Source organism: Aulonocara stuartgranti, assembly GCF_965226115.1.
Source record: "Aulonocara stuartgranti genome assembly, chromosome: 6".
NCBI lineage: Eukaryota > Metazoa > Chordata > Actinopteri > Cichliformes > Cichlidae > Aulonocara > Aulonocara stuartgranti.
The window spans coordinates 23822113-23840089 of NC_138944.1; the positions used below are offsets into that span (position 1 = coordinate 23822113).

The 17977-nt window shown below is 40.2% G+C and overlaps 1 protein-coding gene and 1 pseudogene across 2 annotated transcripts in view; one reads left to right on the plus strand and one right to left on the minus strand.

Moving 5' to 3' along the window:
* The window catches only part of LOC309708851, a 32410-nt pseudogene extending 19122 nt beyond the window's left edge, over positions 1–13288 (plus strand). The window contains exons 6-9 of the transcript XR_014280888.1: positions 5426–5528; positions 7136–7375; positions 11579–11701; positions 12223–13288. The product of XR_014280888.1 is annotated as an uncharacterized misc_RNA (transcript). The remainder of the gene's footprint in view (positions 1–5425; positions 5529–7135; positions 7376–11578; positions 11702–12222) is intronic.
* Positions 13056–17745, minus strand: cdkn2a/b (cyclin-dependent kinase inhibitor 2A/B (p15, inhibits CDK4)). The gene is made up of 3 exons (XM_082537169.1): positions 16233–17745; positions 15997–16137; positions 13056–15018 (listed from the first exon to the last, which is right to left on the minus strand). The coding sequence occupies exons 2-3, from the start codon at positions 16129–16131 to the stop codon at positions 14758–14760; spliced, it is 396 nt and encodes a 131-aa protein (XP_082393295.1). The 5' UTR covers positions 16132–16137; positions 16233–17745; the 3' UTR covers positions 13056–14757.
* Positions 17746–17977: the final 232 nt, after the last annotated feature.

A 17977-nucleotide genomic window follows, 5' to 3' on the forward strand; every position in this document is an offset into this window, starting at 1 on the left:
ACAACACAAATTTTGGGCAATTTGCTCCAGCTAGCGGTTAGCACAGCAGATGCCGCATCCTGCCGTGTGAATGGGCCTTTGCTCCAAAAGTGAGTCAGTCCCCCATAGACTCAATGTTAACTGTAACTCAAGTTTAGAACAAAAATAAGCTGATTTCCATCTGCTTCCAACTTTGTCAATGAGATGGAGAATATATAAATGGGTTTTTGTGATAGTTCTTCAGTTAATTCATCCTTAGTTAACAAAGCGTGTGGGAGGTGGAGGAAGAGAACCTCATTGTGCTCTAGTTGCATGATTCATAAAATTGGCAGTGAGCAAATAAAAAGCAGTCTCCATTTTCATCTGGTGGAGCTACAGGTATGAAATAATTGATGTGATGATGGCACTAGAATTTAGATGGAATCATATATCATAGAGAGATCTCTCTATCTATAGACAGACTGAAAAGAACGTTTAGTATCCGTGCAACAATTACCGGTAGTAACAGGACAAGTGACTGAACACTGATCGTTGGCTTTTTAAAGACAGACTGGTATGTGCAGTAAATATTCATGGGAACAGGTTGAATTGGTTTATAACCTGTCAGTTTCCTTCTTGTCAACAGAGTCAAAGTGTGACTCAGAGTAACCTTGTTGACATAAGGATGACTCTTTTTAAGTGTCTCTGTCCGTGCACTGAAAATACTTGACTAAAAGAAATCATCTCCAAGTAATAAACTAATAAAGATCCAGTATTTTGAGGATTTTATAGATGTAAACATGCAAATAAATACACTCATATATGCACTTTGATATTTGGTGTCAAACCACTTTCTAAAACAGACTAGATATCTTATGGCAAAAAAACTGAGTCTAGTATTGTTTTATCCCTCAAAATCCACAAGAATTTGCAGCTTCATCTTTAATGCTCATTATTTTGTATTGTATGGAAAAAATCCTACTTGAGAGAGAAAACAGCCTCTGGTTAGGAAGCACTTGGTGACGGTGGGGAGGAAGGGGCAGCCATGTTCTACAGTATTTTATTTATTTTTCAGGTGAAGGGAAAGAGCAGAGGGAGAACAAGCATTGAGATACGATGATATATGACAAAACAAACCGGGGGGACGTAGATAAAAGGGTTATGGCTTGCAAGTGATCGCTGGTATTGTATGGCTGTGGTTAAAACTGTAGCACGCGAGTTCTTGCTTAAACACACTTGCTGGTAAACCTTGATAATTTCTTTCTGTTTCATGGAGGGGGGAAAAAAATAGCTTGTCAGCTGTTTCTGACCTCAAGGCATACACACATACTTCTGCTGTAGCGTACCAAGAGCACGACCTTGTGGGAGTGTTGTTCTCTCAGTTAGCTGACAGCAGAGATTTTATTAAATGGCACAATATGTGCATTGAGAGGTGTAAAAAGGATTCCTTATGACTCATGAGTTGGCATGCATCTAGCTGAATTGAGGTAAGTTGTAGTCTGCCTTCCCTAATTTATGTCAGTGTGTTCTATTATGAATTTCAACATGAGTGAGTTTGCATGTGGGTTTGCCTGTTTTGTTGAAGTCGATAAACTACTAGTATCAAGAACAAACAAGATCTGTTTATCGGAAATGAGGAAGTTGCTTGTTGGGACATGCACAGACTTGTCCCACAGCATGTGACAGCATGCTGTGCTGCTGAAGGCTTTACTTCATGCCATCACCTCTGCTTATTTGTTGTGTGCAAACCACATGGTCACTATAAGAGCTTACTTTGTCAGATTCTAATCATGGCTAACACTGTGCTAAATTGTACTTTTAAAATGCATCTACGGACTGTCAGGTTCTAAGTTTAGCCTTTACAACAAATGCTTTTGCTTTTGGATGCAGCTCGTCTTATATTGATTTATGCGTGCTCAATAATCCAGGAAAAAAGTTTATGTAGTTCATGTAGATTCAGTGTTTTCAGCACAATAAGTGTTTCATCACTGATCCAAACAACTTTTTTTTTTTTTTTTGGTTTCAACTAACTGCAGGTTTTCCCAGCCACATGAACAATTCCGTTGCATTATGGCCGACATTAGCACCATTACCTAATAATGGGCCACAAGATCGGTGCCATGACTGAAGAAATTAAAATTACTCTTTACTGCTTTATTTATTTTTTGTTCTTCTTTGGCCACTTATGAGTTTGGGTTGCAGGGTCAGTCTAAGCAATAATGTCCAGACCTGTCTCCGTCTGGCCACCTCATCCATCTCTATCCATCGGACATTTCTGAGCTAATAAACAAATGGAATCTCTTCAGTTGTTCCAGGCATTTCCAACTGGAACCTCCTTCCAGTTGGAAATGCCTTAAATGCCTCATCTAGGAGGCGTCCAGGCAACATCCTAGTCAGATTCCTGAACCGTCTCAACTGGTTCCTCTTGATGGGTTCGGAGCAATGTTCCCTCTAATTTTTCACGTGTCTGAGCGAACACACAAACTCCCTGAGCGGTCCCTTGGACCACTCTGAGCGACATCAGACGTGTGCACTGTGGTCGCGCCGGCATCTAATCCATCCAAGTTACATGGTTTATTAAAATAATCAAATTACAGCATTTACATTTATGTTAGACTTCTTTTAATTAACTGCTTTAGCCCCCTTACAATGAAAATGTAAAAAATTCTAGTCATTCACCTGTGCAGTATGTTAACACTATTGGAAGTACAAATAACTAACTCCAATTTCGAAAACACAACTTGATTTTTTTTTATTTTTAATTTATATTATAAAGCTCTGGCTTGTATTATGAGTCTGTGGTCTGGGAGACAGTCCTGTAACTCTGTCTGCAAAATATAGTATATAATGACTAGGGATGGGTATCGAAACCCGGTTCTTGTTGAGAACCGGTTCCCACTGTTTCAATTCCTTGGAATTGTTTGCCAGTTTTGCAAACGATTCCCTTATCGATTCCAGTTGAGGGCAACTTGCAAAGTAGATATTTCATTTAAGGGAGGAAACACTACGAATATGCAAAAGCATTTGCTCACAAAACACGCGATGACCTTAAATGAATGTCGTGTTTTTAATTCCGCTCCGGACTCGTGAATCTCAACCCAGCAGCAGCGGTAACGTTTGCACGTCCTCTCCCGTTAATGCGGCAGGTAAATAATCAACTAACGGTGCATATTATGTTAGCGCGATCTGCCTTATTACAAAACCTGCCATTACTGTGCATTTAGGTGACCATGATGAGAGAGACAGAGTCTGGCTCAGATGCTGGCAGTTCTCGCTGCAGTCTACCGGTAGCGTCTCCTTTCAGGCCAGGATAGACGAATGTCACCGAGCAGTGACTAAGTTTGTGGTAAAAGGCTGCCGCAGCAGGTGCCCCCGATTTTCAGTAAGTGAATGTGTTTAATTGTAGGCAGGGACATTACTGGATATTCTTGTGTAATTGCTACAGAATAATTTATGTTATACTTTGTTATTGCTACAGAAGAATATTTATTTTATTATTTTACATTTACAATCCAGCCTAGGCTTACAATGTTTTTTCCAGGGTCCCCAGGAAAAAACATTGTAAGCCTAGGCTGGATTGAAGAGCCGTAGGCTGGATCTCTTAAGGTCTCACTGCTGGGTTTGTAAATGGCCTGTATTTATATAGCGCTTTACTAGTCCCTAAGGACCCCAAAGCGCTTTACATATCCAGTCATTCACACACTGGTGATGGCAAGCTACATTGTAGCCACAGCTGCCCTGGGGCGCACTGACAGAGGCGAGGCTGCTGGACACTGGCGCTACCGGGCCCTCTGACCACCACCAGAAGGCAACGGGTGAAGTGTCTTGCCCAAGGACACAACGACCGAGACTGTCCAAGCCGGGGCTCGAACCGGCAACCTTCCGATTACAAGGCGAACTCCCAACTCTTGAGCCACGATCGCCATGTTACTCCTAAATTTCCATCTTGTTCAAAGAGAAGATATAAAACAAAGTTCTAAGCCAGCAATGTCACCAGCACGGCCCAAAGAACAATCACACCCACTTCAACTAAAACTACTCTTGCAGATGTCAACATTTCACCTTAACTGCATTTTGTTAAGGTGTTGTTTTGAAACAACATTATGGCTTATTTGACCAACATACAGGTCTCCACTATTCATTGTGTTCCTTGTCCCAAACATGTCTTTCCTTATTATTCCGTGTAACAGTTAAAACAGTCACACAGCCTTCTCTGAACAATTGATGCGTCTACTTAAGTCTTGGGAAGCACTGACATTAGCTCTAGTCATGCATGTTGAAAACAAAACCAATGATCTGCAGCCGAGGCAACTCTGTCTTCCATTTCATGATTTGTTTTTTTGTTTTTTTTTTTTCCAAGTATGAGATTTCTCTTAAGGTGCAAAGCACACTGAGGCAAAGCAATGTGGAGTGTGTGCTGATACGTGAATCATCAGATTTGATGCATGGCTGGAATTCCCCTCTTTATTTTAAAAACAAGTGCTGGTGTCCCATTGACGAGCGCGTCATTTCATGCTGCATACCTTTTTGATTGGTTATTTGGTCAGTATCTTTCATTGCAAGTGTATTGCTGTATAATGCAGGACCACTGCTTGAAGCCACCATCAATGTATCATCACAATTCTTTCACTTACGTAATCTTTCACCTTTTGGATTACTAAAGTAGTCAGATGGGTCTGTTTGGTATATACCAGCAGAACCTCAGCATGATGCAGCTAATGCTTTTGAATACAGTTAAAAAGGAAATCATGTGAATGTGCACAAAGTCACTTCTGGCAAGCTGTACAAGACAAGTGCAAAGTGGCCATGAAGGCAAACAGTGGCTACTTTGGTAAATCAGTAATATGAAGTAAATTTCTTCTACATTGAAGAACATGGCTTTGTCCAAACTGCATCCACACAGAATTCCCTTTATACAAAAGAAGCTAAGAGGCTACATGGAGCACAGAAATCCTGATGTTTTCAGGTCACTTGGATAAGTGAATCAGCCTTTTGTGCAATCCTGACCTATTGCCATGAAGAACCATGGGGACACAGGCTGGCACTTTGCCTCTTGCAACAGCACTGACTCAGCAGAAGGGAAAACTTTAGGTCGGTTGTTATAGCGAAGCTTGAGACCTTCTTCCATTCTGTTGATGTTTATAGTCCTGACTGCTGTGAAACTGGTCATGCCACAAAAATTTGCAGATTTCTGAGCCAAATAGTCCTGATTATGAAATGAATGATTTCTGTACCTCATTCATGTCGACATGTTGTCTAGAATGATTTTGATGGCCATTCCCAGTATTTCTGCAGTTATTCCTCATATCTTTTCACACTTTTTCTCAACTTTAGGTCAGATAAACTCATTAAAAAGAAACAAAGTTATTAATCTTACATCTTTAAGTGTTTTTATATTTTTGTCATTGAAACAAATCTGCTTTTTTTTTTTTTTTTTTTTTCCTGTTTTGTTTTGTTTGTTTGGTAGGACAACCAAGAGGTCTCAAACACTCTACGATGGTCAGCCCACCAGTCCCCCAGGTGTCTGTCATATCCCCATGGCTGAGCCTTTCTGCAACAAAACTAGAGAGGTAAGTCTATAAATCTAAACACGTCCTACGTCAAACTTGTTATTTTGTAACTGACATGTAATTTTGCTCAGTACAGTGGTCCCTTGCTATAACACGGTTCACCTTTTGAGAGCCTCGCTGTTTCGCAGATTTTTTTTTTTTCTTTTTAAAATAGTGCATTGTGTTCTGAGTCCTGATCAGCTGTAGACCATTGTCAGTCAATCTCCTTCATGCCGTGTCTCCTGTACAGTACAGAATGCGTTCAGCTTGTCAAATTTACATAAATCTTCGATCGCTAGCAGTGTGTGACTGAAGTGCTGCACTGTGTGTTTTCTCCCCAACAAACACAACAATGTCGACAAAACGTTTTGCACCATCAAAAGCACCCGTGATAACACCCAAAAGGCAGAGGAAGATGCTAATCATCGCACACAAAGTTGGACTTCTGGACATGCTAAAGGAAGGTAGAAGTTACCATATTTTCCGGACCATAAGGTACACCGGACTATAGGGCGCATTAAGCGAAACAAAACAGTCAGATAAGTCAAACTTTACTCATCTCATTGTTATTGCTTCCTCTACTTCCGTACCATTGATTCATTAATGTTGAATTCTCTGGCGGCTGCTCTATTCCCATGTTCTGGACCTGAGAATAGGGTCTGATCTTTGGTTTCATTCTATAATGCTGGACTTATTTTTCTACGAAGGTTTGAACTTTGAGTGTTTAAACAAGAGAAAATGTGAGTGTTCATGCCTGTCTGAGAAAAGTGTATAAAGTGTGTAGTGAGGGGTTTTACAGCCTTAAAATCTATAATAATTGTAAAAAAAATAAAGTTGACTACTTTGCGGATTTCACCTATCGCAGGTTATTTTTAGAACGCAACTCTCGCGATAAACGAGGGACCACTGTATACTAAATTCTCCTAAAGTGATTATTTTTATTCAGTGTAAGTATTGATAGCATAAAGTGCACATCACTGTGGGTCTTTTTGTCTGACAACGTAAAGGAGGTTTTTTGTGATGCTTTTCTAGACGTTACATGACTGAGGTGCATATGAGAGCACAAATATCCGATGCAGTCAAACTGGACATTAAATGGTCTTTAACCTGCCAGCTCTCTAGCACCAAGTCTAAGCGATGTCCTGTTGGATGGGAAAGTAATACAGGTAATTTGGTGGTGAGTTGTGTGTCCTGTCCTCTGCAGGCTCTGCTGTGGCAGCACCCTCGACTGAACCAACGTACCATTCTAACAAATATTAACCCCGCATCATTTCCAGAAATGGGAACCTCGACTAACGCGGGATATCTGCTGCTGTGTGCTGATGGAAAGGCTTTACTGTCTGATTGCTGGTTACCTACTGTTTGTTGTTTTGTTTTCGGGCCACAGAATGCACCAGGTTGAATAAAACCATAATTGTCTTTAAGTTTCCAATATTGACATGAAAAACTTCTCCTGGTCAAGAAAAATAATGGACCTTCAGAGACAGTGTTTTCATGGGGGTAGCGTCTGTGTTTAGAATGAATGTCTGCTTATCTGCAGTAGACTGAAACGGCATACAGATAAGCAGTTGCCACCCCACCTTGGGGGTTAGTGATTTATTCCAGAATGACGGTGATATTCCCTGCAGGTTTTGGTGGAGGTGGCGCGGAGTCTGGGGGTCAAATGTCATGTGCGAGGGACCATGCTGACTATCGAGGGGCCTCGGTTTTCTTCGCGGGCAGAGAGCCTGATGTTCCGCCAGTGGGGTGCTGACGTCATCAATATGACCACCGTGCCAGAGGCGGTCCTCGCCAAGGAGGCTGGCTTGTGCTATGCCAGCATTGCCATGGCAACAGACTATGACTGTTGGAAGGAGCACGAGGAAGCAGTGAGTGGCGGGCCAGAGGTCCTAACTGTCGTTTTTATTACTTTGATGTTTCAAGCTTTTATTTGTCTTGTGAGTCAGTGGCAGTGGATGATGCCCTGTTAAAGTGGGTCAGTTAACGGTGCATCGTGCCTCTTCCCTGGCCCACTGCACAACAAACGCCAACCTAAACATTTTAATTTTACACGACGAAATTAAAGAGCATTATTTAAGAGCTGAATGAATATGACTGATTTTAAGTGTAAGCTTTTTGATATTAGGCCTGAAGATAATTGCACAACTTTAAGAAAAGGGTAGCATAAAGCTAATGGCATTAGGTTGCATTTATATCATTTATTTGCAGCCTAATCATCATGTTTGTTCTGCGATCCTCAAACTGGCTCCCTTACTTTATCTTTGCTAAGCTGTGATCAGCAGAGTTTGCAGGTGAAGTTCTCTGTTTTTTGGCTTTGAAAAAATAAATCACTTTTTAACATTAATTTCTTAACAATACACTTATTTTTGGGAGATTAAGGAATATGCATATCATTCTCCTATGCCAAAGCTTAAAGACACAAATCACACCTCAAAGTATGTAGATTCATAATACTGTGACTAAATGTCAACAAGCGCAGCAGACTGTTTTGGAGTTTACCTTTCAAACCCTCCTAAACGACAGTCACCCTGTTCAGCCTGATCCAGCACATGCCCTGATGACTTGTGTTGGATACATTTAAAAAACAAAACAAAGACGACACTAGCAAGCTAAGTATTGCTTATCATAACATCTTTTTACGCATTGCAGACATGGTTTTGTTTCTTTACAATGGAAAACAAAATTTACCAACAAATAGAAAACTGCCTTATACCACAACATCAGCTCTGGGAACTTTCCTGCTGGCTGGCCGACCAGGTAGAATCAATGACAACCTTTTAACTCCATGGTGCTCTTCAGAAGCTCATTCAAAGGCCATCTTGGCAAGCTGTGCGAGGTCAGCCTTGGCCAGGTCACGAGTTCCCTCAGTTGCTTTTGTGCAACACAATTTAAACGCACGTCCACTTCTTGCGTCAAATAGCGCACTAAAATAATTTCAGTGCAATTATATCCAGTCCTCCCAGATTACCTCTGAGATAACAAAGTCTGATATGTTTATGATGCCAAAGCAATAAACACTCGTTTCGTACAGAAACATGTTGTCACGTCTGCAGTGTTCAGCTCTGGGAACAAAATTAGTCTTGCCTTTTTGTAATTAGAGTTAATGGGTTAGTTTTAAGCCATTTAATTTTAGTCATTCGATTCAATTAAAGTAAAAAAAAAAAAAAAAAAAAAAGATATGGCCAGTTAAGTAGCAGAGGGCACTGTTTATCAGTCTCAGCTGCTTTGGCATTAATGAAATTAACAGGTGCACTAGAGGGACAACAGTGAGACAACTCTTAAAAGGGGAATGGTTTTACAGGTGAAGGCCACTGATTTTTTTTTGAATTTTTTTTTTTTTTTTTTTTTTTTTTTTTAACCTCATCTTTTCTGATTGTTTTTGCACTAGTTTTGCATTTGGCTAGCATGAGGCCTGGATATCTGGATCCTAAAGAGGTTGCACAGGTGGGCCAACTCCAGGATGGCACATTGATGCGTGCTATTGCCAGAAGGTTTGCTCAAGGAGAGCTGAACAGGGCTGTAGAAAGTCAAATCCATCAGAAGGACCAGTATCTGCTCATTTGTGCAGGGAAGAACAGGACAAGAACGGCCAGAGCTCCAAAGTGACCTCCAGCAGGATACTGGTGTGAATGCCTCTGATTAGCTAGAGAGCGTCACCCTAGCTGTCATTAGGCATCAGTTGTGTTTCATTTCAGGCTGTTCATGAGCCAAGTGATCTGGGAGATCCCCCAAGACACCATCCATTGTCCCATTAGGAGCATGGTCCAACATCGCTGGGCAAGCATGTGGGGGCCAAACTGAGTACCAGTGTGAATTACAGTAATGAAATGTCAGCAAAATGGACTAGTCCGCTGCTTTTGATCTTCAGGATGCCTTTGAATTCAGCTCTCTGTAGGTTGATACTTTTCAAATTGATCATTTCCAAATTATGTGGCATCCTTTCATTCCTCACACACTACCCAGTCCGTATCAGTATAGATGTCCAGTATTATTTTTTTCCCCCACACTGAAATCTAATAAATTTGCTTTCATTTTTTTGAGCAGTGTATTTTAAGTAGTGGCTGTAGTTTTAAAGTTTACTGTATCACAACGAGTTTCTAAACCAGATCGTTCACTCTCACTATAAATGATGGGTTAGAGGTTTTTAACATCTGTGCTCCATAAGTAGATAAAAGTATCTGTGGCTTCTTATGGCTTCCGAGTGACCTGGCCTCTGTCAGGCGCTCTGGATTATGCAGTTGATCTACTGCGTGTGGGCGAGCGCCGGCTTATGTAGAACTGATCCAGCCCAACTCACAACTCCACTTCCGAGTTCCTGCAGCTGACCTCTTCCCCCTCCTGTTAGAGAATGCTCGCCACATCCTTCCGCCCCCCCTCACTCCCTCGCAGCTTGATACTACCTCCTGGCCTCCCCCCCCCCCCTCCTTGTCCCTCTCCAACCAGTCGGCTTGTTTGCCAGTCTCCGGTGGAAGCCCTGCCAGAGGAGGTTGAGTCACACTGAGTCATCAGCTACACTGTCTTCATCCTGACAAATACCACAAAAACATGAACCTAATCATTGAGTGTGACATAAAAACAAGCACTCAAGGGAAGGGTTAATGAAGGTTACAGGAGGTACACAGGATGGAAGTAATGTTGTGCAACTTACTGTAATGTACACTGTAGTTGTGGCTGAATGAATTTCAGAATGGATTATGAACGAATACTTCACTGCATTTATACAAGAATATGGGAATGAGAACTCCACGTTTGTGCGGTATAACTGCTTATTTCACCGTTTTGATTTTTAGTTCCTCCATTGTATTGCATTAGCCACGTGAGTAAAGTGATTGCTAGTGTCGTATACATGGTTCAGTAGGCTCGAAACTGAACCATGTAATGAGTCACTAAATTTCAGAGCACAGGTGATGGTTGTAAAATGTACGCAGCAATCCCAGTACAGGTGCAAAGAGCAAAATATTGTTTTTCCACCTACTGCTGTGACTCACTCACAGGTCCTGACGTGACTGATTTGGTTAAGCCGGTACTTTCACAATCAACTGCTCTCCGTGTTGTCCAGTAGCTTTGTTTCTGCTGCACTCGTACATGAATGTTTTAATTTTTTTTTTTTTTTATAAATATGGTTTTACTAAACCAGTGCTATTAAGATCATATTCACATACCTTTTTTCCACCAGCACAGTGAAGGTGCAGTCAGTTGTGCCTTGGTGCCAGATTGAAGGTTTTATCAATTTATTTTTAAAGGATAACATTACAGGGAAGACAAGCATGTGCTCCATTTGCCAGACATTTGTGAATTTCTCACACACACGACTCTGGTTTTGGTGGTTCTTAGCTCAGCAATTTTGTGTTGCCCTACTGATGCCGGCTTTTTAGCATCACTTCCAGTCATTTGTGGAAATGCACTAAACTGGTTCCACATTGGGGGACTGAGTACTGTTCACAATAATCTTGTAAATTATAGCCACACACCACCTTAGTAATGCAGAAAGTATTTTCACACTAAAGATCATCGGTTTTTGTTTTCAAATTGGTAAAAATTACACCTGTAATGCATAGCTGCAAAAGAAATTATGTGTTGTTGCATGTAGAATATGAAAGTGTATCTTTCTTGAGAAAGCGGACATCTACATTAACCGCACTGGCCTTTTACGGGAGGAGTGGGTGGTGTCATTTTTCAGCTGAGTGGATTTTATTCACCATTATGTTGAACTGGTTATTGGCGTTTTTGTGCAATTGTGACTTGAGTAAAGAGGAGGCCACATTATGTGTGTTACATCTTAGCGACTGAGTTCACACCGTCGTTCTTTTAAAGTGTATACATAATCTATTCATAATAGCTCTGATTTTACAAGATGGTGCCTGTCTTTACATCATGCTCTGCTTTCAAGAATTGTTCACAGAGGAGTGTTTACTTCACTCAAAGTAGACAAAATAAAAATACACACCAAGATGGTTATTTTCGAAATGCGTGGCTGTGACATTTTAAAGGAAGTGAAATTTGCACCATTGCAAGTGATTCCTCTTAAATGGCTGCTATACATTTTTTCTCTTTTCTTCTTCTCGTCCTAGGTCTGTGTTGACAATGTACTGAAGACGATGAAGGAGAATGCAAACAAAGCTAGCAGTATCCTGTTAACCGCAATACCCCAGATTAGTCAGATGGACTGGGCTCAGACAATAAATACATTGAAAGTAAGCCGTCAGCTTTATGATGATTCATTTCCATTCTGCAAGTTGTGAAAGAGGGTCTGTTTGCTTTCTATCTGGTTATCGTGAACTTTGATCTCACTTATTTCTCTCAGCATTTCTAAAGAATAACAAAACCTGATGGTGCATGGCTTTTTTTTTTTTTTTTTTTTTTTTTTTTTTTGGGGGGGAGCCTATTAACAAGATGATTTTCTAAAAGGGGGGGGCTCACTCAGACAATAGGACACATTGTGCTATGTTGGATCTCTTGCAGTACTTGCACCATGATAAACATGTATTAATTAAAATTTTGAAAAACACTCTGTATCCCAGTGTTTTTGCACAGACTGCCTGAATTTCCTTAGTTTTCTCTTCAAAACTTTCTTTAATGACAGTGCTAACTTTTGATGAAAAATGAGTACTTTCTTAAAGACAATGTTGACAACGACTTTTCCTAAATATAGAAAAGGCTCCTTCACTCTGTGTCAGTGACACACTTTGGTAATAACATATTTTCTTTCTTCCAGTCGATGGCTCAGTCTTCAGTAATGATACCGAAGCACTAAACGCAGAGGAAACTACTAGAAAGGATAAAGAGACCAGACAACCACCCACACGGAGTCAAACACCGACTGCAAACTCAACCCTGCCCGTCCAATCATCATCAGTGAATCACAACAAAGTGCCTCACATTAAATAATCCACTTTTTTTTTTTTTTTTTTTTTTTTGGGGGGGGGTCTTTATTTAGTTGGATGTTCAGTGTTTTGTGTTTACTCTTGACTCTGATTCAGAGATCACTCATTTATGTCTGGAGCATGTTTTCCTCTCACACAGTGTTAGGTGGGAGGGCCCTTCCACTCTAGCTGTAGTTGAGGAAATGGATGTTTGTTACAGTTACCACATTTGGGTCTAAACATTCTAAAGTTTTAAGTATTCAGTATTTTGTGGACACATTTGTGTATGTGTTTGCTGGTTGTAAGCCACTGGTGTCTTAGTTTCTGGTTATATGAAGATGATTTTTAAAGCTTTGCAAGTTTAGCACACAAAGACTATATTACTGCCTTAGTTGCATTTAAGCTTCTACTCTTCGAGCTTGAATCTATTGTCAGCATGAGAATGACTGAACGTCTACATGTTACTTCAATCTGGCCACTCTTGTGGTCTTTACGGAATCATTTCATTTTTATTTGCTCTTTATGACTGTTTAATGACTAGAGAAACATCTCATTTTGAATGGCATGCTGCTCTGTACCTGCAAATACCGTAACCAAGTCAGTGAAAAGCTGTCAAATCGGCAGTAAACCTGTACCAACAGTGGTAGTGGCGGGGAAACACCCAAATTATTTGCTATACTGACAGTTGTTGTTTTTTTTTTTTTTTTTTTTTTTCTCCCCCCAAAGCATGGATTGAAATGGGAATTTTGTCATGTTGCATCATATTGTAGTCATTTGAGATTTTTCTTGTTTAGATTTTCTTAACTTGAACTTACTCTGTACATTGCACAGCATATTTAGTAGCCTCTTCTTCAGCAGCCTGTTTTTCTGTAGTATGAATAATTTGTCTCAATAAAAGTTAGACTTTGACTAATCCAAGTTGAGTTTGTGGTTAATTGAGTTACTTGGACTTGCAGTGAATATTTTCTCAGTTGGTTTGCGGCATGTGTTCATATCCTAAGGGGAACAATTTAGGGTTGTGTTTTTTTTTTGTTTTTTTTTTGTTTTTTTTTTTTTTGCTGCTCTTGAAACAGGAGTGTGCTGGAAATCACTGATTTAATCTTAAAGATACTTTTGTCCGACACAGGATGAATTAAATCTTATTTGAAAGGGTTTACTATTGTTACAGTTTATGACAATTTAAAAGCAGCAAACACTAGAACTATGGAGTGGATTTCTGTATGTTGTAGAATACACCTTTGGTTATTAGTGAACTTAAGCCATCCTCATGTTTAACATAGCTTTATACAATTTATTATTTTCTTTAATATCTTTTCAGATTTTTATTTTTTAATGAGTCAGTAATGTACCACTATAAAAGTAATTCTGACCCAAAACGCTACTAAAGCACCGTTAGGCGAGCTCAGTAAACGTCAGTTCTTCACTGAATAAATAAACATTTGCACAAATACTGGCATGATAATAATCCTTACCATGCGCTGTATGCAGTCTGTATCGGCTCAAAACCGCTTGGTTGTATTTTTATTTTCATGTTTGAAATAGAGCAATTAAAATGAGCAACACAAGTAAAGCAGGTGAACAAAGAACAGGCGCAGCGGGTTGCCTCCAACTCCGTACCCGTCAATTTACACGCTGGAAAAGGAAGCGGGACGGAGCAGTTACAAACTTGTCTACGGTAATCCTACCCCAATTTAAGAAAAGTTTAATTTATTCAAAAGCTCCTTTGGGATAATTAAACTACTGAGTTCAGAGTTACGTATTTCATGTATTTTCCATTTGTTTTTAATTCTCCAGTACGCATCCTACAGCAGTCCAGCCCTCAAACCAGTGTTACAGTTTACATCAAGGTGCAGAATATCAGTATTAGGTAATAATGAGATTAGACCTCAGTAGTGTGCATCCTGGATTTAAAAAAAAAAAAAAAAAAAAAAAAAAAAGTTCACAAACTTCGCAAACTTTCCAATTTCTTTCTAAAATATCTCTTGTATTTAGTTAAATATCTGATATGCAAACAATATAATTGGGTAAAACTGTACATTATATTTACAAGGAAAAATGTTTAAAAAGTGAAAATAAACACTTGGAAAAACCCCCCCAAAAAATAAAACAAAACATAAAACGTATTCTTAAATTAACAAAAGTTGCGATGTTGTTGTGTGAAAATGTGGCCTACATTTTTACACAGACCCATCGACAACCCTGATTTCGTTAGAAATAAAATAATGATACACACCGAAAGTGAATAAATAAAGAGCAATACTGCATTTTACAGCAAAACTTCAAGTGTGTAATTTCGGCTGAAGGCCTTTTTAGGCCCCTGCTCTGCAAAGTCCACCTTCAGAACCGGCTGCAAGGAGTTAAAAAAATAAAAATAAGACATCACAGCGTTAGGGATTTTGCAGACTCTCCAGGAAATCAACAACATCTCTATGGCCGTGCTGTCTGGCTAAATCGACAGGCAGACGGTTTAACTTGTCCCTGGCCTGTGGGTCTGCGTGGTGCTGCACTAAAAGGTGCACAGTGTCCAGAAAGCCCGCCCGAGCAGCGTCGTGCAGCGGGCTTGCCCCGGTGCTTGAGTCCCCCACGTTGGAATTCGCTCCATGCTCGAGTAACAGCTGAGCCACCGACGTGCTCCCCATCATCATTACCTACACACACACAAAAAAACATGACCGGGAATCATATTAACCGATTTAACTGAATCCGATTATTTTACTCTGAAGCACAAAAACTATTTCATGTAAGCCCACCGTCACTCACTAATATAGGCGCACATTAAGCACAAGTACAGCGCCAGTTAATTATTTTTGCACTATTTGCACAGACACTTAACCCTGTGCGTTTATTTATTCATGTATTTATTATCATGCGGCTGACTTTAGTGTTGACTTTCATTTTACTTGAACCCGAGTCTTCTACACCCAACCAAAACAGGCCTGCTGTGACTGACGTGACAGGTTTTTTTAAAAAGCTCCAAAGAATGTAGATAAGATGGATTATTGTAGTTGTTGTAGTGCAACAACTGAAGAGGCATTTCACTACCGATCAGCGCAACATGTGGGCCATGAATTCAAATATAAATATATATATATATATATATATATATATATATATATATATATATATATGTATGTGTGTGTGTGTGTGTGTGTGTGTGTGTGTGTGTGTGTGTGTGTGTGTGTATATATATAAAGAATGCGTAAAAATATATTATGATGCTTTATATTGTTAAAGTATTTTTGTGCCACATATATTGCAATGCAGCCTAGTTTTTTAGGCCAATCCAAAGGCAAGAAACAATATTATAGTTTCATTTCACTATTGATGCCGTTACAGCTTTTACAATAAACCAAAGGGATCCGGGATTGTTGCTTTTCCTCAATAAAAATACGCGACTTCCATAAACACAACAAAGCGCGTCACTTTCAGACCCGTCGTTTCTTTCTTTCTTAATGATTATTATTATTATTACTGACATGTATAAATCTCTAATAGCTAATAGTTGTAAAAAATAATAGAAATAATAAGGATTTATGCCTGCGTTTGCCATTTGGAAACTTTGAGTTACCCCGCCTGATGAGACCCGTGTAAGTGGGAGAAAGTGGGCTGTTACTGACGGCACTGACCTGCAGAGCTGTTCGTCCAAAACTGTTCGTCCCGTTAACTTGAGCCCCTCTCTCCAGAAGAGCCTCCACCGCTGCCGTGTTTCCCTTCGCCGCGGCTGTGGTCAGTTCATCCTGGAGAGTCATTGTCACGTCCATAAAAACCTGCTGCGATAAGCTCCGTGTCAGGCTGCTCTGACAGGTAGCCCGGTGATGCTTATACGAGGAACAAAAAACGGCACTTAAACGCAACACGGTACCCGTCGAATAGTCCCGGCTCCTCGCTGGTGTGGTCTACGGTGTGGTCTTCAACCGTCCCCGGCTCAACAGTTTTTTTGGATCCCCCGGTTGCCTGGGTCGAATCAGCAACGCCGCTCATCGCCTACCGGTGTGTGTCCGGGCTTGCCTATCGCTTGAATTGAGTGACGTCACCGTCTAGCTGTGACTGCAGAGCCGTTGCAGTGGTGCGACTGTGCGCATGCGCCTCAGAAAATTCGTTTGAAAGAACACGTCCTGCTCCCGGTGCTTAACCGGGTTTTTACTGTGAGGGGATGCTGGAAATGAGCTTTTACGGACAAATGTGACAAACCTCGACTAAACAGAATTGTTTGGGAGTTTTTCGTGATTTAATTAAAAAACGCAGCGGATTAAAGTAACTAGGTAGGCTGCATTTTTATCAAGTAGTGCTGTAGAATCCTCTTTGAGGAAGGCCTATTTATAATGTTGTCTACGAGTTAGCTAAATGTAAGTGTTCTGCTGCTTTATATTTTCACAGCATTTCAGTGTAAAAATATTGTACTTTTTACTGTTTTTACTCCAGTGCAGTTTTTAAACTTCTATTTTCTATTTAGTGACAAAGTGGGCAGGTTAATTTATTACTGCTACTATGCTGCTAGTTATATGTAAAGTTACAACATAAAGCAGTAATGACATTTTGCATAATTACTGCTTTTTCAGGGTGACCATTTATAATATGGTAATGTTAAGAAGCAAATCAATCTAGCTGGCTGTGAATATATCCAATCAATATTGTGACTTACTTTGTGCAGTTCACATTTGAGCATTAAAAACAGAATATGACTAAGCAGTCTCACCCATCTATATATTATCACTGTGCCAGAGTTTTCAGTATCACATTATCTTCATTAGGGTAGAAATCTGTGTTCAGATAACATTAAATAGATGACAATACTCCGAGAAAAGGAGACTTGAGGTTCCACAGCTCGATGGTAATTGACTAGCAGCAGTAACTGTATAATTAATGGTTTCCTTATGTCTGATATATTTGATTATCTAAGCCAAAACAGATAAAAGTAATTGTTTAAACTTTGCTTTTTTCATAATGGTAACTGGTGTCATAGTGAAACTGCAATGCTGTGTTTCTTCATTTTTAAACCAGTTTTACCACATCTGGGCTTGTTCTACCTGTCAGATGACAAAATCTTTTTCATAACCTCTTTCCCGTCATGTTCATTCACTCAACCAAGCTGCTCTGCTGTTCACTGCTCCCCACTTCCTTCTGGCGTCTAACCTCTAACCCTTTAGAAATACAAAATCTATAATCCTTTATTATGCATTCCTCAGCCACCATCTTCCCCTGGCCACTGTCCGTTGTACCTAACCATGTTTTTATAACCTCTAATCCACAGGTGTCGAACTCCAGGCCTCGAGGGCCGGTGTCCTGCAGGTTTTAGATGTGTCCTTGATCCAACACAGCTGATTTAAATGGCTAAATTGCCTCCTCAACATGTCTTGAAGTTCTCCAGAGGCTTGGTAATAAACTAATCATTTGATTCAGTTCAGGGTGAGATCTAAAACCTGCAGGACACCGGCCCTCGAGGCCTGGAGTTTGACACCCCTGCTCTAATCAGATCTGGGTACTGTGTCACACACCTCACCTGCATAATCTTAAATTTCTCCTTAAAAGGGGAGAACCTCAATGTGCAGGTGTTTCCTTAGACGACAATGCTCCTCAAGGTCAGGTTTACTTTTAATCTTGACCTTG